General features: G+C 40.5%; 1 protein-coding gene across 3 annotated transcripts; it reads left to right on the top strand.

Moving 5' to 3' along the window:
- The first annotated feature begins 3,196 nt into the window (after nucleotides 1-3,196).
- Nucleotides 3,197-22,201, top strand: traf7 (TNF receptor-associated factor 7). Of its 3 annotated transcripts, none has more exons than XM_038693058.1 (22): nucleotides 3,197-3,343; nucleotides 5,350-5,524; nucleotides 5,680-5,737; nucleotides 5,870-5,958; nucleotides 6,256-6,372; nucleotides 6,514-6,606; nucleotides 6,989-7,022; nucleotides 7,145-7,367; nucleotides 7,478-7,612; nucleotides 7,860-7,955; nucleotides 8,256-8,377; nucleotides 8,555-8,628; nucleotides 8,821-8,869; nucleotides 9,211-9,338; nucleotides 9,820-9,902; nucleotides 10,017-10,056; nucleotides 10,177-10,293; nucleotides 12,124-12,246; nucleotides 15,931-16,050; nucleotides 16,448-16,579; nucleotides 19,012-19,131; nucleotides 19,506-22,201. In XM_038693058.1, exons 3-22 carry the CDS (start codon nucleotides 5,686-5,688, stop codon nucleotides 19,518-19,520), a joined length of 1,962 nt encoding a protein of 653 aa, XP_038548986.1. In that variant the 5' UTR covers nucleotides 3,197-3,343; nucleotides 5,350-5,524; nucleotides 5,680-5,685; the 3' UTR covers nucleotides 19,521-22,201. The 3 variants fall into 3 exon arrangements, with proteins under 3 accessions (XP_038548986.1, XP_038548972.1, XP_038548977.1); XM_038693044.1 differs by having other exon boundaries at nucleotides 5,867-5,958; XM_038693049.1 differs by lacking the exon at nucleotides 3,197-3,343 and adding an exon at nucleotides 3,759-3,868 and having other exon boundaries at nucleotides 5,867-5,958.
- Nucleotides 22,202-22,475: the final 274 nt, after the last annotated feature.

Below are 22,475 nucleotides of genomic sequence, written 5' to 3'. Positions count from 1 at the left end.
CACTAGACCAAAGCCAGTAACAATCTTATAGTGTCATGTACAGTATAATTATGTAACAAGTACAGGGGCCATTTTCCTGTGTGTCTGAGGCAGGGTTATTAGCTCTACTTAAACCAGCTGCAACATAAAATGCTGCTTACATAATCATACATTACTAATTATAATCCAGTAATATAATGTGTTAATGATAATATAAGAGCCATTTTTCAGCATTAAGTAAATGCTGTTGATAATAAGTATGTACTTGTACTTCAGTAAATGAATGGAGGAGACTTTAGGTGTTTACAGGTGTTTACATTCTTCGTCATGTACCATAAGGAATGACAGTATTAAGCAATAGCTCACGTCATGCTGTTGCATTCGCTAATTATATCACAGTTAAGGGGCATTATTTGGCCCATCGTGAAGCAGAAAGTCTGTTACTAGACCTTTACCACTTTTTGAGGCATTTCACTGGCCACTTGGTTTGCTTTAGTTAGCACCGCATGTCGTTTCACAGACGTCTTTTCCGGAGATACCTGCTCAAGGCACTCCTCCGTGGAAAGTCCTCGCAGGAGGTCGAAGTTTATATTTGGAGTATCCAGCTAGCCAGTTTGCTAACGTTACTTTCTAACGTTACTTTGCTGCGTGGTTAAACAAATCTGTGCAAAGGAATTTGACTTAATGGTGGTTGTGCACCCTCATCAAACCGCTACTATGAACCAATCAGATTGCTTGATTTGAGCTACCTGTTTTAAAATGATGAGTAGCCTAATTTGTTCCACTTTAACAGGGGCAACAAAACTGACAGGAGAGGCAGTGTGTATATGTCCATAACACTCCTGACCTAATCAGCAAAAATTATTTAAATCAGCTGTGTAGGTTTACCATGGGGGGTAGGGCCTTTAAATGTGAAATGTTTACAGACATGTCATAGTAGGACTGATAATATTAGAAATGGCTCTGTTCTATTCAAGATTCCCAGCCAGGCTTGACAGTGTGAAAGTGAGCCAGCATGAACAATAACAGCACCGTGAAAGTGAAGCAGCTGAATGGAATTCAACCGTCAGTCAATTTCTTATTTACACCTGTGATTTTCCTGCTGTGACATTTTGATGTATAGTCCTTGAGAATGTCTGTTACAGTATCTATTAGATGTGGTAACAGTCAATACATTGTTAAATTTTAAGTCAATATGGATGAAAAGTCAAGCGTTTGTGTCACTTTCACATTGTCATCTTAAGACCCTATAAATAAAGAGGTACACAAACCACCATAAAGTGGGGATTTTAGTGCAATGCTAAATACATCTAGATAAGCAGCGCCCTCTTCTGGTGAAAACAAGTTAGCATAAAGCATCAGTGAAGTATTCAGAATCAGAATCAGAAGGAGCTTAATGCCAAGTAGTGTTTCACACATACCAGGAATTTGGTGTGGTGATAAGGTGCTACACGTAGACAAACATACAGTCAACATAAATAAATGTAGAAATATATAAATATGGAATGGAAGAACAACGTTGCAGATATATACATGTGCATTATACATTCAGATCCTTTTTTTTTTTTTAAAGATTTTCTTAAGAAGTAGGAGAATTTTCTCAAGCCATAAAGGAACACTTAATCCTTTAGTGTTTTACAAATTCACAAAATACAGAGATTTCACTGGACAGGAAGGGGGTGAAAAACTGTAATCTGAAACAAAATGAGTAAGTAAAGCTAAAGCTGTCAGACAAATGTACTAAAGAGTAAAGTTGCATAAAATTGAAATACAGTAAGTACAGATTTATATAAAATACTTAACATGCACTATATACTCTTTCTATACATTCACCAAACCTCCAGACACCCAGGCTAAAGTGAAAACTTAATAAAAATTGTTCTTCCACCTACATAACCTTTTGATCAGTTTGTTCCCTGCGACAGCCTCTAGACTTACACACACTCATGCTAACACACTTTTCTTGTCATGTGCTGATGCAGTTCAAGGAGTGAGAGATTTTCACAAAGTATTTTTATTTTATTCCATTTCTTGCACAATCTGGTAATTTATCAGTAGGGTGCTTTGTACCAGAGCTGTTTGTTAAAAGCACTTCTGAAATACGCTTGACTTGCTGCCACCTTCCCCACAGAATATTCACAGTATGGGGTAATCAATCAGTCAGTAACACAAGGACTTCATTTGCTGAGTGCATGAATTTATCTAGATGGCATAGATGTACAAATGTCAATAAAAAATATTCTAAATACTTATGAACAGAGAGATGCAAGATGTCCACAACCATAAAGAAATTATTTATTTTCCTTAAATCTATTAATAATTTCTTTATGTATATTACCTGCCTGGGGTTCTCAAAGTGAGTTTCCAGTAGTTTGCAGTAACTACATATGACCACATCATTTAACTTTTATGATTTGGCATTACTATTGTAGTAATCTTATAAAATTATTTCAATTATAGGATTGAACATTATCTTTGATATTTACTTACAGGATGTAACAGAATGAGAGACGGATACATCCAAATATCCGTATCTTAAATGTGGCCAAGATGAAGGAGATGGTTGTGGACTTCAGGACGGGCAGGACTAATTTAAACACCATTTACATCTGGGGAGAAGAGGTGGAGGTGGTTGAGGGCTAGCCTACAGATACCTGGACGGTGAGGAAGAGTACAGAAAGGGACAGAGCAGACTCTACTGCTTGAGGAAGTTTAGATCCTTTAATGTTTCCTGTCTGCTATGTATATTGCCCTGTGTGGTGTTTTATCTTAAAGGAAATTGCACAATTTTTGTTATGTATGGCAACATAGATCACAATTGTTGTTATATTTAATGCACTAATGTTATATACACAGTGGGCCAATAGTAAAGCATCCAAGTGGAATTCTTTTCTCTTTTGGCATTACAATGATATTTGTTTTTTGTTGCAGTTTCTCCATACAGTCTATGAGTTTTGTCTATAATGTTGGTCAGTATCTCTCTACATCACACCACCGTGCACGTGCGTTCACCGTAAAACGTGATGGTGGCTGTCGCATGATGGCTCGGTCTCTACGAGAACCAATAACGACGCGGAATCGGAGTGAACGTGGATATATTAGGGAATAGTGCGCTTTGCAGTTGGTTTGCGGAATTTACTGACAGCAAGGAGTCCAATGGCAGTCCCGCGAAGTGGATTGTGGGCAGCGTAGTCCGACAGCGGAGAGAAGGTCCCTCGTCAAGGGGGTGTCGGTACGCCTTGTACTTCATGTCCCAGAAAACACTGCGCCATGTGCGCTGTGTGTGTATGTGAGGCAGAGAGCGAGAGTGGAAGATTTAGGAATTCGTCTGCAGACTTGGGGCTTCGCTGTTGCAGAAATAATGGTAAGTCCTCAAACGTAGAACAAGCGATTGTTTTTGAAACGAGTGTCCTGGTAACGTTAACTATAAACTAACGCTGCCTTCCCGTTAGTGGTTAACTTAACGTTAACGGAGTTTGCAAAAGACAGCTAGCAGCAGTGATTACTAATAGAAAATGTAACATTAGCTAACCTAAGCTAGCAAATAAGCCACTTTAGCTAGAGAATTATTGCAGTAACGTTTTATGTAAGTGGTTGTTGACAAGATGACGGTTCATATTAAGATCAGAAACTGCATTTGTGGGCCGTCGTTTGTTATAGCTAACACGCGTAAAACTGTAACACTCATGTATCTGTCGTATGAACATGTAGCTAGCTAGGTTAGCTGTCAGTGTTCAACTTTGGTCCGTGTGTGTTCCGCCCCCCTCTTCTGTGTCGAGGCTCCTCTTTACGGGAACCTCTTGGCTTGTGAAAAGAGACAGTGACGCTGGTTGGAGCGGATTAGAGGCCCTGGATAGTTTCATCGGCAGCTTCTGCAGCCTGTTACCATGTGAGCTGACAGTCCGCATACCTTTCTGTTTACATCAGTATGTAGTTGTCCGTGTCAGTGCGTTTTCACTTCTCCCTCTTCCCTTTGTCTCAGTGTTGCTCCCTCCCTGCCTGCCCCACATCATTAAATTGTCGGTAAGACCCGGGGTCAGTGCTGCCTTCAGTCATACAGCTGTTGTGGGTTTTTTTCCTGCTATCTCAGCTGTGTGTATGTCTCAGGAGGGGGCATAGATATGCACATTTGTATAATGTAGAATTTAAAAAGAGAACCAGTTACTTCTGCAAATTTCAGCTTCCTCTGTTCAGCTGTTGTGGCGATTTACATTTCTATCTCACATTTAATTGGCCTAATGTGGCAAACCGTCATATTTAGCTAAACTAAACCATACCAAAAGCAATGTGTATGTCTATTTGAGCTGTTTTGCAGATAATAAATACAGCTTTCGGAGCATAATTATGTTATTTAAATCAAAATATCCTTTGGTACTTATGTAAAAGTCGAAGATAGACAGCATCCATTCTCATTACAACATCTGTGTGTGTGTGTGTGTGTGTGTGTGTGTGTGTGTGTGTGTGTGTGTGTGTGTGTGTGTGTATGTATGTATGCGTATATATATACTTACATACATATATATATTTGTTTTAAACAGCTATGTTACTACCTGACTGAACTGAACCTTGAACTTCCTGTATTCAGCCATTGCTGACTCAATATGAGCTTAGGGTGCGTTCCAGTACCCAAACTACCATACTAACCTATTTAATATGGCAGAAAAATATTTAGTATGTTCCATTACATAGTATGTCATAAATGCACTATACCATAAATACCCCTTCTGCATTGGTTGCATTTTGCAGTATGCACGCCAGCATGCTTTTCTGGCTATTCTCACCCACAATCCTCTGCGCACTATGAGTTTGAGCTGGAGGGTCAAAGTTCAAGGGGAAATATTGTCCTAAATGGATGCATACTGCATGCCAAAGTATTTGCTTTGGAAGGGCAGCTGCAGTTCGTACTAAAAGTACAAACAAAAACAATGCCATTTGAAATGCAGCATCATTTTTTTTTCATGCTTCTACAACCCATAAAAAACAATCCATGTCTTCTTTGCTGTAGCGACTGAAGTGGAGTCATTATGTTTGATTGTGTTGTTGTGCCTGTAGCCAGTAAAGTTAACGTATGTTCATTAACAGTAACTCTACAGTACAAGTTCCACGATGCAGATATTTTTCACTGCTCTACCTCTCATCTTAAGTACTCAGTCTTCGTACTGTAGCCACTGGTAACGTTTAAAACATAAAGCTAACTTATGGCTAGTGTAATGTATTTATCCTGATTTCAGTCAGGCTCCTGCAGTGCTGCTCAGTGGCAAATAACCAGACTTCCTATTGTTTTTGTGCTATGTGTCACAACATATTTCTCCCACTCTCGTGCTCACTCCATCTCTCTGCACCCCTCCTTGTTCTATTTCCCCTTACCAGGACTAGCAGTCCGTATAGCTGCTAGCATTTCCTCGTGCATTTTTGTGGTTTGGGTTATGAGCAGCGGTAAGACGCCTCTCTACAACTGAGACTCCAGAGGAGCAGCAGCAACCAACACAGTATCCATCTACCAGACAGCCTCTCTGCCCTCCTCCCCAGCAGACTCCAGCACGGGGTGGGTGACACTTGTGTGACAGGGAGGGATTTTAATGAAATACCCAGATTATGCTCTGGTTGTATATTGTAATTGTGTTTATATGTTATAGTCTAACCTCCATACTGTCTCTGACTCGTCTGTTTATCCATCCAACCCTTTTTTCTTCACTGCAGAGCAAGATGGAGGCTTCATTTGGACCTGCCTTCTCAGCCGTGGCTGCTGGCGCTAAAGGTGATACACAAATTATCTCCCCCTTTATAAATGCACTCTCCTTTTCTGCAATTAGTTTCTCTTTTTTGTATGAAAGTCACTGAAGTACTGGCATCATTTCTTAGTGAATTTGCCCTCATATGTTTTCAGCAGAAGGGTCGAGTACCTACAAGCAGCATAGAAGAACACCCTCCTCCTCCAGCACTCTTACCTACTCTCCCCGAGATGACGACGATGGAATGGTACACTCCCACACACGCATCATTTTTTATATTTATCTAGCCCAGCCTAATAAATCAAAAATCTCAAAAACATCTATTATTATAAACAAGAATCATTTATACTAAAGATTACTGAAGCTGATTTTTGAAAAAGTCCACACAACCTGAATGGGCGGGTAAAAGTGACATTTATTTTCAAACCTTACATTTCATCTCATAAATTGTGTGTACTATAATGATGGAAATGCACCATATCCCACATATCTGGATGTATTCTGGTAAAAGATTGTGACCTCCTGCTTCCTCCTGTCCCTTCAGCCTCCCATTGGCACTCCTCGGAGGTCGGATTCAGCCATCTCCGTCCGATCTCTCCATTCTGAGTCCAACATGTCTCTGCGCTCCACTTTCTCTCTGCACGAAGAGGAGGAAGACACGGTATGGCGCCCAACACAAAACATATACAACATACATGTCAGCAGACATAAACATATACTCACACAGTCACAAGACAGTTCTGGAGCTGAAACCACACCGCAGGCTGAGCAAATGAACAAATGAGTGTGTGTTTTTGTGCAGGAGCCCCAGGTGTTTGCTGAACAGCCGTCAGTAAAACTGTGCTGCCAGCTATGCTGTAACGTCTTCAAGGACCCCGTCATCACAACATGTGGGGTGAGTTTATGCTGCGTTCCACTCAAAGTCAGAGGTCCGACATCAACGCCAAACATAAACAAAAAACATAGCAGACTGATGTTTCTCTGTCACATGTACACATGATTGAACTCTTGGTGTCATTTAAAAAGATACCAATTTAAGTACGAGTGACATAAATATATGTTACTCGTTAACTGTGTTTTTACCATATAATGGTATGTGTTATTTTAATTAATGCAGGGAAATATGCTTAACATTGCCTTCATTCAAATAATGAGGTAAACTTAATTAAAAGAAAACTCTGTGAGCTTGTTGCAGCAGTTGTGTTATAATAAGATAACAAGATCACTCATAAACTGACTGATAAAATTTCACTGTGACTGTCTTCCTCTTCCCTCAGCACACCTTCTGCAGACGATGTGCCTTGACTTCAGGTGAGACTTAAAATGTGGTGGTGAGAGTTAAAGACCTACATCATGATGAATGTTTTTACTTGTCAAACACAGGTGGTACTAATACCAATAAGACAGCTGTAACTTTATGTTTGTTCTTACAGACAAGTGCCCTGTGGATGCGGCTAAGCTAACGGTTGTGGTGAACAACATTGCGGTAGCCGAGCAGATCGGAGAGCTGTTCATTCACTGTAAATACGGCTGCAGGGCCACAGCCAGCACTGCGGGCGGGGCCACAGCCCCCACCTCCACTGTGGCCGGGAAACCTGGAGCGTACGAGGTGGACCCACTGGGCTGCCCGTTCACCATCAAACTGTCCACACGCAAGTAAGGCCAACAGAAGGACCGATAATGGCTTACTGGGAAGCAACACCACACTGCAAAGCTGTTACTGACTTGTTCTTCTCTCCTCACCCCAACTCTCTGTACCTCTGCAGAGAACATGAGGCCAGTTGTGACTACAGGCCAGTCCGCTGCCCCAACAACCCCTCCTGCCCCCCCCTGCTCACCATGAACCTGGAAGCTCACCTCAAAGAATGTGAGCACATCAAATGTCCACACTCCAAATATGGGTGAGTCCTAAAACACACATACACATTTAAACTTACTTTACTTCACCGTCCTCCATTTCTTATTCAGTATATGACAAATAAAAGAACATGTGTATTTGTATTGCTCACTTGCAATCCTTTTTGTTTGTGTCTTTGTTTTTCAGTATCCTTTTTCTCATCTTGTATCTTTTGAAGTCACTTTCTTCTGTTTAAATACAACACACTCCTCTGCCTCCCACTAATGTGCTTCTTCTTCCCTCCCCGATAGCTGTACGTTCATTGGTAACCAGGACACGTATGAAACACACCTGGAGGTGTGTAAATTTGAGGGTCTGAAGGAGTTTCTGCAGCAGACTGATGACAGGTGAGCAGCCATTCTCAAACTACAAACCTGACAAGTGGAGCTATTGATTGTAAAAAAGACTTGTATAATAAAATATAAATTAACTAAATAATAAACATAAAGACTATATATTCTCACTTGAAGAACTAAGAGTTTAAATATCCAAATATGTGTTAGATTGATTGGTTTCTGTCTGTTTACCAAATGTACCTTTTACAATTTCTACTAACTTAATAAGATTTCTCTTAAATATAATAAACTCGTCATTGTCTCCATCTCTGATCTGTCTGTATGAAATCTCTGACCCTTCACACTGTTTAGATTCCATGAAATGCAGCTGACTCTGGCCCAGAAGGACCAAGACATTGCTTTCCTGCGGTCCATGTTGGGCAAACTATCAGAGAAGTTAGATCAGTTAGAGAAGAACCTGGAGCTCAAATTCGGTAAGATACAGTAGAGAAAGAAGTTCTTCAGTCTTTCTAGCTTATTTGGCAAAACAAACTGCTGATGGATTAATAATATATTGAAATATTGACTCGAGAAAGTTTTATGACCCTAATGAGCCACCACAGCGTCCTTTACTGCCTTTTTCTTGAAAATGATCTGTGTGTGTATTTCAGATGTGCTGGATGAGAACCAGAGTAAACTGAGCGAGGACCTGATGGAATTTCGCAGAGATGCCTCCATGCTTAACGTAAGTGTTTGTGTGCACCTTGCAAAATGACAGAGACACGTGTACGTGGGCATTTTTGTGTGAGAATAAAAGCTTGAATTAGGTAGCCAGAATGGAAAGGACTGGAGTAGGTGTGTTAGTGTAGCAGTTACTTGAGGTTCACACAAGTAGAACAAACCCCCAGCCTATTGTCAATTTATTGTTTCTCTGCAGGACGAGTTGTCCCACATCAATGCCAGGCTCAACATGGGAATCCTGGGCTGTAAGTATCCGCCTTCCTGTCATCCTTTTAAAAATCATTGTTCTCTTCGTTATTCTTCACCTATTTGCGGAGAAGTTTTGAATAATCTAATAATTGAAGTTCTGTTGTTTTAAAATGCAAAATCTAGCTCTGACTGTCTTCTCTGGCCTTTCCTTCCTCTTCTCCCTCACTCCCACTCACATTACCTCACCAACCTCCGTCTGTCTCTTCCTCCCTCCTTTCCTCATCTACCGCTCTGTCCACTTTTTAATCCTCCTGTTTCAGCTTCAATTATACTCCTCTCGTTTAGTTTCCTAATGAAAAACACACATCCAGTCTTACCCATCTCTGTGCCTGTGTAGCATACGACCCCCAGCAGATCTTCAAGTGTAAGGGGACATTTGTTGGCCACCAGGGTCCCGTTTGGTGTCTGTGTGTCTACTCCACTGGAGACTTGCTCTTCTCCGGATCCTCAGATAAGACAATCAAGGTAACATCAACGCACAAGGAAATTAAAAAACTTTCACAACTGTGTGTTTCATTTTCTCGACACCCACTCTTGACGTGGTAGGTAGACCTCAAACTCATGGATGTATTAGTCAAACCAAACTTCCTGGATTTCATCTTCTCCTGGGTATCTGTAGCAACACGCCCACACCACGGTCCTTATGGTCATTTTTATTTTTTTTTTTTTGGAAGAAGCTCTATTTTTTGCCTGAACACTACCCTTTTACTTACTTCTAAAGAGATTCTAAGACTTCCGCCCACAAGCTTGTTTTGTATTGAAAATCTGGGGTTCTAGGTTTGTTTTAGTGCTAATACAGTTACTCGAGTGTTAGAGGACACTTTAAAAGGACATGAACTGAAAAAACCCTTAAATAGCTCCACCTAAAAAGGCAAAGACACAATTCTCACAGAATTTTTTTTTTATTTTTTTTTTAGCCTTTTACAAATATGTTAATCCCCCTCAGGTATGGGACACCTGCACCACCTACAAGTGTCAGAAAACCCTCGAGGGTCATGATGGCATCGTACTGGCGCTGTGTATCCAGGGGTAATAAAATGCACACATGCACATAAGCAGCACACGCTGTGATCATAACATGCAGCTGGGAATGACCAGTACCCCCACAGCGAGACTCAGTGAAATCTTTTTTTGTCTCCATAGAAACAGGCTATACAGTGGTTCTGCAGACTGCACCATCATCGTAAGTAACATTCACCTTCCTGCTTCCTCTTTGTAAGAGGAAACTTGCACCGTTTGATTTGTTTGCATATGCTATAGAAGTTATGTTTATGTCTTTCTGTTGTGTGTGTATGTTGCATAGGTGTGGGACATCCAAACCCTGCAGAAAGTCAATACTATCCGTGCTCATGACAACCCTGTATGTACACTGGTCTCCTCCCACAACATGTTGTTCAGCGGCTCCCTCAAGGCGATTAAGGTACAGATTATGTTGTTTTGTTGCATCATTCACAAAACTTTCTGCACAGGCCTCAGTTTATTTTCCAGTCATTATTTTCCAAGTCAGGTTAAGGTTTATTTAACTTAATTTATTTATTACAACAATGGAAAAAATACAACGAGCATGCAGACCAGCTGATGGATCATTAAAAGAAAGAAACAAATAAAAATAGTTACTGAAAATCATTGAAATCAACAAAGTGTGTTTTCTATTTTTTTTAACTAGTTTCCAACCCCCAAAGCCACTCCCCTAAAACAGTTGTGCAATGAGTGCACAGGCAGAGTGCGTACGGGTAGACCAGCACGTTTGCGTGTGCTTGTGTCAGACCATGTGATTGAATGACTGCTGTCAGGATGTAATGAATCTGAAATAAATTGCCTACCCTGGCTTTAAATAAATATGTTTAGCTGATCCAGCAATGAGCAGGAAAATTGACTGATCCACAGGGTTAATTTTGGCTTGTATAACCGCATAATTAAGAATAATATCATCTTATTGTAACATGTAATGTACAGAAGAGAAACAGGACCTCAAGGCATCTGGTGTACCTCATGAAGCCTTGAGGTACACCAGATGTAAACGTGGAAGGGTCAGACAGGTTATTATTATGAAGGACATGAGTTCTGTATGAAATGAATGAAACCAAACTAAACCACTAAGATCAAGCAGTAAAACTATAGAGGATTGGTCAGTAGCAACCAAAATATAATTTGTGACTTTGGCCAAAGGGGTTTCAGCAGAATGGCGAGCATGGACTCTGGAAAAGGTTGAAAAGTTGCTGCTGCTTAGCCTGACTTCACAGCTGAGATGTGTAGTAGAGAAGAGTGTTAAACTGTAGGAGGAGGAGAAGAGGTAGACAGTCAGGAGCAACGGCTGTAGCCTTGTCCTTGTTACCATGGTTACAAGCTAGCGAGAGAAGGGAAGGGGGTGATTGTGGTGCTGTGTGTGTGTGTGTGTGTGTACGTGTGTGATGTCAGTCCTTTTACACGGGGACTTTCCTTTCTTACCCAACTCCTCTTGGCCTCCTCCCCCTCCCATCACCAGCTTCTCCCTGTTACAGCTCAGTGACATCATGCACTTCACTGTGTCACCCCTGTGTATTCGCCCCAGCTCGCTTCAATGTACAGCATTGTGTCTGTGGGTGTGTCGCGTCGAGCATTTAAAAAGGCATTCAAAGCACATTGTTATTACTCAAGTAATAAGAGTAACACACAAAGTGGTACAGAAAATGTTTTGTGATAGACGTAGTGCCTATATTGTTGGGTTTTGTTTGTATCCACAAGAACTGCAGCTGCTGTTTCTTTTTACTTGCTTGACTCAAAAATCTATTGATCGACTTCAGGCTGTACAGAACTCAGCTGCCAGGCTTTTAACCAGAACAAAGAAATATGATCACATCACCTCTGTTTTAGCTTCTTTACACTGGCAAATTTTATTGATTACTTTTAAAGCTCTTCATGGCCTCTCTCCCTGTTATATCACTAAATCTCTACTGAACTCTGAACTCTTTTAAGTCCCTTCTTGAAACATACTTTTATAGGAAGGCCTTTCCTTATTTTAGTTGATTCTATTTTATTTTGTCATCTTTTCTTTTAACTGTATTTTAATTAAGTGTTTTCTTGCTTTTATCATGTTTAATTATATTTGTACTTGTGAAAGCACTTTGTTACATGGTTTTTAAAAGTGCTCTTTAAATAAAGATTATTATTATTATTATTATTCTTAAATGAACTATTTTTATCAAATCTAGTGTTTTTGTTTGTTTGTTTGTTTGTTTCATTTTTCATCATATCCAAAATGTGTTTGTAGGTGTGGGACATCGTGGGTACGGAGCTGAAGCTGAAGAAGGAGCTGACCGGTCTGAATCACTGGGTTAGAGCACTGGTGGCCTCCCAGAACCACCTGTACAGCGGCTCTTATCAGACCATCAAGGTAGGCGGGGAGATATTATTAGTGGACAGTTAAGCTACGCCCACACATGCTCACTGACGCTCCCTCCCTTAAGGGTTAGGGTTACAATTTTGGATTTATTAATGCACTTTAAAAAGATTTATTAAAAGTTTCTTTTCATATTTTTTTGTTTACATTTATTTAATTATAGGCTGTAGACATTGAGCACCCCCTTTTAGCCTCGTTTTATAACACCACTGCGAAGATTTAACTGTAAGATTGGCTGTCGAATCAAGCTCTTCCTAGCCAACATACTAGTATATCAGAGTTTAGGCTAATGTTAGCAACTCTGCCCTCTTTATTTGGTTTGGTCTTAATTTTACATTCCTGCAACTACAACCTTATGTGAGTGTTATGTTTGCCAAATTGATCAGTCATCCCTCATCCTCAAATCCTTTTCTAAAATACAAACATTAAAGGTTAAATCTAACTACTGTTGTATATTGTTCTATAGCGAACCTTCAAACCATCCAAGGGTTATGATGAATAACATCATTTTTATTTAAAATGCTGGACTATAATACTAGGACTAATTAGCTATACCCTACAAAACAAGAACAGCTGTTTCCTTGTTTCCGTTTCCTCTATGTGGATCATCAGCTGGTGAGGCTGTTTACCTGGGACATGTAGCTTCAGCCTCCATCTTCGAGACCCTGTTCTAAAAGGACCCGGTTCCAACATTTCTCAAAACCCGAAAATCAATAAGGTCCGAGCTTATCGATACTGCTACCGAGACTAGCGGGTCTGCAACGTTATGTCTGGAGTGTCAAATCTGATTTATCTTGAAACGCAATGCCTCCCAGTAACGGGATCAGCTGTGCACACTTATAGGTGATAGATATGTATTTGTCCTTTTGGAAATTCATAGTGTGTCATACAGCAAACATTACAAACAACCAGACAGCTGCTTTACAAACATCACCCGAGTGCTATACAAGTTGGACTAAAGGCTCGTGCAGACTACAAGACTTTCAGCGTCGGCTGATGGCGGTGCCGTTCAGACTACACAACTAACCATCTTGTGATGGCAGTCTTGAAGTCGCTGTGGCGTTCACACTATGTGACTGATCGGTGACATCGGGTCACACACTACACGAGCTGACAGCGGCTCAGTCACACGACGCAGGTATTTTTTCCAGAAAACACGTGAAATGTGAAACGAGCAATCCTGAACACGAAACAGCTGTTGTTGGTCATTATAAAGATGTCGATTATAAAGACAAAGAATATGGGTGAAAGGATGGATTAGCACTAGCAGGTAGCAGGGATTGTCTGAGCTACAGAGAGAGCTGCAGGGGAGTAAAGGTGCAGCTCCCCGACACCCAGTTAACTCGTGACTGTGAGGTTACAACTCACGGCCCAAAAAGGAGAACAAACTCACATGTGTACATTTTCAGCTGAGGACTGCGGCTTACTTTGGCTTCAACTCAACAATCAATCACGATTTCAGTTAAATGCTGAAGTTGCTGTTACCTTGTCTGTGATCCGCTGGCAGAACACCGTCATGCTGTTGCCATGGTGACATAAGTTTCATTTTACGGTGAACAGACGGCAACATTACAGAGTTGTTGTTTTCTTTAGCTTGAAATAATCCCATACTTTGGACGCTGTATTCTTTGTCCCTCGCTATTTTCTCTCTCTTCCTCCACTTTGCAAACAGCTCCATCATAATCATGTCGTGTTCACAGCGTAAGCGGGATGTGCGACAGTAATAAATGTCCGTGCGAAACACTGTGCTGTATAGTTACATGGATTAAACGAAGCATCGATGCAAAGAATTTGCGTCGATGCATTTTATTAATCGATTTTATCGTTTTAATCGATGAATCGTTTCAGCCATAGTAATCAAGTAAGCACATTGAATATTTTCCTCATACCGTGCAGGGCAACTTCATGCCCACTGTGTCTGGTCTTACCAAATAATAGTAAGTATCGATAAAGAATTGGATCATTAAGCAGTCTTAATAAGGGTATCAGTATCAATAAAAATTAAGGATCCCCATCCTTAATTATGCATGTATTTGTATGTATGCAGTTCATAAAACAGATACACGTCACACTACATTGTGCAAGCAGAGAATAACTGCGAGTGTTAGGACCTGAGTTTTTCTATTCAGATGCTTTCAATTCAAGTTTTAGTTTTGAGGTGCAGCAGACTGATGATTTGAAAGTGTTGTGTTTGGCGTGGGTTGCAGGTTTGTTTGCCAGTGACAGATTTGAGTGGGATTTGGAAGGTGGCTGGTTTTAATTTTGGAGTCGGTGCATAAAAATAAAAAGCTGGACGAAGGAAGAAATTCTTCATTCCGGGCCCATGGTTATGTAGAGTTGCCCAAGTGACCGAAAATAAAGCTCCACATGGTTTATGGGAATCATCAGCACAGTTAGAGCACTTCTTCTTTGATGAGTCCTCTTGGTTAATATACATTTAAATACGTGTGTCAAGGCCTTCATGTGTTGTAGCTATTGTTATAGCTGTTACGTGCATCAGCGTCCCCTCAATGTTGTCGCCCTTCCACAGTCTGGAAGTTAATTGGTTGGAGTACAGAGACCTTGTTGCTGTAACTATGGAGGTGTGTGTGTGTGTTGTGAAAGCTGTTTGGACATATTGTGGTCAGTAATTGGGTTCTGTCCTCTCTATGTAGGACTTTGTGTTTCTGTGTGACTGTCATCTTCATTCATTGCCTCACTGGTGTGTGTCCCGCTGTCTTGCTAGAGCTGGTCACGGTGCAGAGAGATAAAGAGAAGGACAGAAAAGATGGCAGAGGGAGACGGACTGGTTGTGGGAATGAGGGACGTCTGTGGAAGAATGAGGAAAGAGAGATGAAAGGACAAAGTAGAATGGGCTCCTTTTTATGGAGCTTATAAGCGGAGCACTTAGTCTCTAGCCAGTACTTAGCCGCAGAAGTCGTTGAAAATGTTTTGCAGCAGTAGCTGCCTGACAAATGTTGGCAATATTCAGTGAAAAATATCCCTTTGAACATTGTCAATTAAATGACTTTGACACAGAGAAACTACAAAGTTCCTAGATGAGTTAACCATAAAAGAATTTTACTTTTTTAAATGCAAGAAAATCACTTCTTTTAGTTTGTGTATTTACTGTTTTGTGGGCTATAATACCTTTTCTTGAATGGAGTATGTTAAAAAAGTCTCAACAACTGAACATGTAAACAATTGCACATCAGTAAATCTTTGCTGCTAGAACATGTGTCCTTTTTATCTGTAAGCTACAACCCCTTAACTCTTCTGCTCAGTGCCAGTAGCATAAGCTTAACCTTGTCATGTATATTTGTAAACGTGTAGCTTGGCTGTGTGTGTGAGAGAGAGAGAGATAATATATCAAAGATAATCATCTCTCCGTCTCTCCACTGCATTTCATGGCCTGTTTTCACTGCTGCATTGTGATTGGCCAGCTAGACTAGCCTGTTAAACTAATGATGGCACCACTGTGTGTTGCCATGGAGATGAAAATGGGCAACTTGTTGAGCGACTCAGTTTTTCCACTGCTGATACCGTCTGTGTGTGTGTGTGTGTGTGTGTGTTTTATTTTTCCCCTCCTAAGATACTCACTCACTCTTCACACGTCCTCTTCCTTCTCATTTAAAGTATCTTTTTTTTTTGTACCCTCCCCCCTCTCTGACTCCCTCTTTTTCTCTCCCTGTCTGTCAGATTTGGGACATCCGGTCTCTGGAGTGTGTTCACGTCCTGCAGACCAGCGGGGGCAGCGTCTACTCCATCGCCGTCACCAACCACCACATTGTCTGTGGCACCTATGAAAACCTCATCCATGTAAGGAACACACACACACACACACACACACACACCCACTCAAGACTGAGTACAATTTTGTGGTTTTTACTTTGTTTTGTTTGTGTCTCATGTGTCTCGCCCTCTCTCGTAAGGCATGAGGTCGTCTCTGGCTTTACATATACTTTTCTTTCTTTCATTTTCTTTTATTCAGATTATATTCCCACTATAAAGACAGAGTTAAATGCACTCAAGACACATTAACACTGGACTAAGATCCATCTTGGACCAGAACGTGCACCAGACCACAATTAAGCAGCCGCTTACTTCAGATATCTTCCAAGCCACAATGCTTTCTTGGACACAGACAGACTTCTGTGACGCTGGTGTTTAAATGACGATGACTGTGAAGATAAAGGGGTTTGTGTCTTCTCTCTAGGTGTGGGACATTGAATCTAAAGAGCAGGTGCGGACCTTGACAGGACATGTGGGAACAGTTTACGCTCTTGCTGTCATCTCCACCCCTGACCAGACCAAAGTGTTCAGCGCCTCCTACGACCGCTCACTCAGGGTGAGGCCTGTGTGTGTGTGTGTCCTTTGTAAGAGTGGAAAGATGAATACACTTAACTCATACACGATGATGTTTTATGTGTTATAACCAGTGTTGGGGTAATGCGTTACAAAGTAATGCGTTACTGTAATCAGATTACGTTTGTCTGTTAAGACAAGTAAGACGCAGTAATGTAACGCATTATTTTGAAAACTTCAGTAATCACATTACAGTTACTAATAACAAAATCGTTGCGTTACTTGCGTATTGGTTCTTCTACTATCCGCATAACGGGAGGAGAGAAAAATAAATCAAACTTCCCTTTTCGTTCGTGTTTGCATAATACTTTTTCAACCTCACTTTTGACTTTAGCGCCTGTTCATGAGGATTCAGAAATGGCAGAGCTGCTAAAGACGTCTTTCGAGGGGTAGAAGTATTTTATTAGTTTCGCTAAAGGACAGCGATACCCGCTTGTGCACCTGTGGCGAGGCTCTATAGCCTGGGCAGTCTTGTGCTGACTCCGATGAGGAACAGGTTGTCTGACGAACGATTTGAGAGACTCCTGCTCATCAGGTATAACCACTCTTTGATAAGCGCATGTCGTAAGAGGGAAAAATCTACTTTAAAGCCATAGTTTGGCAAGTGAGCTACAGTAAGTTTGTTGTGTGGGTTTGGCCTATTAACTGCACAGTTCAAATTATATTACATATGCTATGCAAGTTTTTCCTGTGAAGTCTCACTATCATCTGATATTGCGATGAGGGCCAGTGTCTTATTTTTTTATTTTATATTATTTCCAACAATTTAATATTTGCACTAGATGGTTGGAAGGACAACATATTTTAAGTCATGTTGTATTGTAATGAAATTCATTATTTAAAAAATAAATTGTTCCAATGAAATGCCAATTATAGTTCTAAGCATTATAGAACTGTACTGTAGCCTTGTTCTTCTCTTGACAAATAGTGGGCTGATGTTCACAACTTTGTTGTCAGCTTTGTAATATTAAAGAGCATAAAAGAGAGATCATGTGTATGTTCTCATTATAATAAGGATTTATATTGATCAGGGCATATGAGTCTAACTTGTTATTATGCACCACAGGTGATGTTACGCAGTAATCCAAAAGTAATGTTACTAGTAGTTTAACTAGTTACTTTCAGCAGTGAGTAATCTAGTAAAGTAAGGCATTACTTTAAAAAGAAAAAAAAAGCAACTAGTAATATGTAATTACATTTTTTGAGTAACTACCCCAACACTGGTTATAAGCGTTTAAATAGGAATGATTCAACTTTATTATATTAAAGCATTTTTTGTGTGGCAGTGTCAAAAAGAAACTGTAACATACAGCAGTACACAACATGATAAGTAGTGTGAATTATCTCAGATAAATAAAACATAATTCAAGTCCTCTAGTATTAAGTCATAAACCGCATTAAAAAGATAGCTTGACATCTTGGAAACTACACGTATTTGCTTTCTTGCTGAGAGTTAAGCAAGAAGATTGATACCACTCTACGTCTGTATCATAGACTGAATAAAAGAAGTGGATGTAGTTTTTAACCAGGATGCTAATTTTGGCTAGCTAAAAACAGGCTTAAAATAAAACATAGTTAATGGAAAAATGAACAGCCGACTCCAAATAAGCTTTTTCAACGGCGCTGGTTAAATTTACACAGTGCAGCGGAAACGCCTCTATCCTGATTGACAGGTCGCCATTGTTAGCGACTTGTCAGTCACAAGGTAGTGCCGTCCTAAACTATACTCTGCTTTGTCATCTACTTTCCTCTAAATGGGACCATCATTTACTAAATGAACATCATTTTGTATTGAAGAAGACATGAAACTAGCGATTGAGACCATAAACTCATTAGGAAAGTGTTTACTGAGGTAATTATTCACGTGAGAAGTAGCCTCTTTTTACCATTATTTCTAATGGAAACGGACTTCTTTTTGCAGCCAGAGGAGTCGCCCCCTGCTGGCTGTTAGACAGAATGCAGGTTTTAGTTACTTTGCGTGGCTTCAATTTTCTGTATGTAAATATGAAGTAGCTGCCAGTTAGCTTAGCTTAGCACAGAGACTGGAAGCGAGGAAACTGCTAGCGTTGCTGTGTCCAAAGGTAACAAAGCTCAGAGGTTACACGAGAGAACTCTCTTCGGATTGGGAATAGCGAAAAAGCATCATTAATGTTTAAAATTAGACACAGTTGGTGTGATAAAATGTGCAAGACAACATTTATGTAGCAATAATAAATAGGAAATGTGTTTTCCTAATTTGTCCTTATTGATACAACGATCTTTCATAATTTAGTCCCAGTGCCTGTTTAATACCGGGGTTTTGGTACCCATCCCTAGTTGATATCATGGGAGATGTGTATTTCAATGAGCAAATTCTTCAGAGCAGATGGTAGACGTTACGTTTGTGTGCTTAATTGTTGTGTATGTGTTTTGAAGGTGTGGAGCATGGACAACATGATCTGTACCCAGACCCTGCTGAGACACCAGGGCAGTGTAACAGCCCTTGCCGTCTCCAGAGGGCGCCTCTTCTCTGGAGCGGTCGACAGCACCGTCAAGGTACAACATATCATCCATCCATCAGCTGCTCCACCTGCTGTACATCTCTGTCTGTCTGTCCCTCTATTCTGTCCCTCATGCCATCCAGTGAAGCTGCTGAATGTTCATGCTGCAGGTTCACTAACATCATTCATTACTACAATGTTTTCTAATTTATCTGTCCAGCATCCTTTAGCTCGTCCATCTATTGTTTACATATTATGCGTGTAAGATGTCTGTCCATTCATACCACAGTTATTTTTGTTGTTTTTCAAAGGGAACAGAATCATCAAACAGAACTTTCATGCATCATTGCATCAGCACCTTGCCATCCTAACCTGTTATGTTACTTATTTACAGTATGCCTTCTGAAGTAATTTCTCTCTCTCTTTCAGGTGTGGACATGCTAAACAACTGTTTGCTCTGCAGGAGTCCAGACAACTTCACCTTGATTGTGATTTAACGGCCGCAGACCGATAATAACCACCACCTCACAATCGAGCTGCATCGGAAACTATTGTACTTACTGTTGCTTTTAAAACTTCAAACAAACACTCCGGCGCCTGCACCCGGTCGGCAGGGTCGAGGGTCAACTCGGGGTCACGCTCCTTAGTGACCTCATCACCAGTGCATTATGGGGCAAAAAAAGACAAGCTTGCCTTACAGCTGCGCCAAAACCGACTGGTCGCTGCACCCCTGTAATCACTCTAGATGGTCCTGCCTGCTATCTGCGGACACACCTGCCATTTAAGAACTGTACTGATGATGCATAATGCATACTGTTCAAATAAGTCTAAAGGCTGGGTTCACAAACATAGAGTGAGACCACGCTCTCTCCAAATGTATATGTTACGTTATCCCAGAATGCTCCAGAACAAAGACAAGAATTTTTTTTTTATGCAAATGAAGTATCAGCACTTTTATGTTAGACCATAACTAGAAATTCTCTTTCCACATATTTTTATTTGACGTGTTTATCAAAGTCAAGTCACTTTATTTATACAGCCCATTTAAAAAAATAACAGGAGTAGACCCAAAGAGCTTTCCAAGTACACAGTGTACACAAATACATGTATACATGAACAAAGAGATAGCAAATAGATAACATATACACAACACTAGTACACAAATACACATAAATAAAAGGAATATAGAATACTCTCAAAATCAAAGTAACTAAAGGAAATAAATAAGAACGTCAGATTGAAATTCTGTGAGAGAACGATTAAAATAAACCACATCTCAGCCTGCGACCTACTGTTAAAGTGCACAGTCGAAGGCCGCAGATGAACCCAACAACTGAATTCCAACTTCATATCTTATGATCGGACTTCAGCTTAAAGACTGCATCCTGTTATCCATTGGCTAAACATCTTTTCAGAGTTGGGGTGCTTTTTGGTTCAGCTCAAACAAGCTCTGGTGGTGCGTTTGCCTGTTTGGTTTGGTTCATTTAGGCCGGTGTAAAGAGCTGTCAGTCGAACTCTTGTGTGGTGCAAAGAACTGACCTGAGACCGCCTGATAAGGAGTCCAAGCCCACTGGTGTGGTTTGTTTGTCGTGTGAAAGTGAAGCTGAATGTAGATATATATTGATTGCAGTGAGAATTCCAAAGCTAAATTACTATTAAATTTGTCTTCTGAAACTGATCTCATAAGCAATCTGTACAAGTAGTTTGGTAACCTTTAGAGCTAGCCAGTATATCACGTATGCAGGTCACCATGTGACTGGGATTTTCCCTTCTACATCAGAAAGTGAGTTCAAAGAGGTCGGTTGTGTATTTTGACAGTTCCTGATCAAGAAGTGAGTGAACTGTAGTTATCACACCGTAACTATTGTCTCCTTAACATTACAGTTAAAGATTCCGACCAAATGAACCAAACTATAGGTGTGAAAGCGACCATAGCCTAGTTTTGTGCCCGACAGACTGGTTGATCAGCAGCAAAGATCTGCATGTAGAATCACTCAATACCCTCATACATACATACATACAACACCCTTCAGTCAGAATCTGGCTATGATGAACCCTGAAAAATAAAGTATTCCTGCACTGTCAGACCAGTTAGTGTATTGATAATAACATTGGCTGACTAGCATTCAAACTGGACTGAAGATATTTCCATCTTTTAGCAGACGATGTCCAGAGGCAGAGCGTTCGTCTCTTAACACTGCATTTCAGTTCTAGACAAAGAAACATGACATGGATGCAGTTGCAGCAACACATTTCCTCCCTACTTGTTCATTGTGGTTGTCACCCGGTTGAAACCAGCCTTTATAAAACACCTTTTATTAAGTGAAGACTTTTAAGAGAATGAGAGATCTATAGATTTACTGAGTTTTCTATTAGTGCCATGATAGAGCTGTATTCAGAGCCATTCAACGGTTGTACAGTTATGTAAAATAACAGATAGTGCCGAGCCTGGATGCGGACGTGCCCATGAGGATGACTCACACTGGCCTACACAACAGAGAGGGACAGGGAGTGAGGAAGACTGACTGTGTGTGTGTGTGTGTGTCTGTTATTGCGTATATGTGAGTGTGTTTCAATGAGTGCCATATGTGTGGATGAAAAGTAAGGAAAGATTGTGATGATATGTCTTTTTCTCCCCTCATTCTGCCTCTCCCTCCTCTCCCACACCCTGACCTCTAACCACAACTGGTTAGAATGAACATAACCAGAGATTAACAGTGATTGTTGTTTTATGACTGTATCACTCAATGGACTTAACGTGAAGGCAAGCAGTTGACTATGTGTAATTAACCTTCACACTCCCAGAGGCAAATGCAGAGAACCCATTGAGCTAAATCATGTTTCAGGACCCATATTGGGTTAAAAATATGAAAACAAAGACTAAATATGCCTGGGAGGGAATTTAGACACCTGGGCTAAATTAGGTTTTTACAAATGTTCAGAAGTATTTTGCCTTCTCCTTTGCCTAATGCAGATCTGGCCACTACTTAATGTAGCCTTGGTGAGAAAGATAGTGGGTAAGAGAGGAAGTGTCTTTGCTGACAGTCTCAGTGATTTCTTGTATACTTGTATAATCATGTAAGCCTGATTTGATCATTGATCAATAAAACTGTTGTACACTTTGAGAGCTGTTGATCTGATTTATTTCAACAATGAAACTATCTGTGCAGGTGCATAGCATATGGAAATCATGCATAAAAGTTGTAGTTTTTTACATTGTGTTTGGTTGTTTGATTTATTTTTTATTTTTTAAAGGTTCACTTACTAGCTTTTTCAGGTCTTCCAACTGCATCTAATGGTCTTCATCATTCACTTGTAACCCAAAACACCATCCTTGAAGATACAGTGGTTTCAACCTCCTCCTCATGTACAACCACGCATTATCACATGAAACAAAGT

Source organism: Micropterus salmoides, unplaced genomic scaffold (genome assembly GCF_014851395.1).
Source record: "Micropterus salmoides isolate LMB-PRFRI ecotype aquatic unplaced genomic scaffold, ASM1485139v1 Ms_hic_scaffold_10, whole genome shotgun sequence".
NCBI classification, from domain to species: domain Eukaryota; kingdom Metazoa; phylum Chordata; class Actinopteri; order Centrarchiformes; family Centrarchidae; genus Micropterus; species Micropterus salmoides.
Note: the sequence above shows the minus strand (reverse complement) of the source record. Positions and strands in the feature narration are given on the sequence as shown.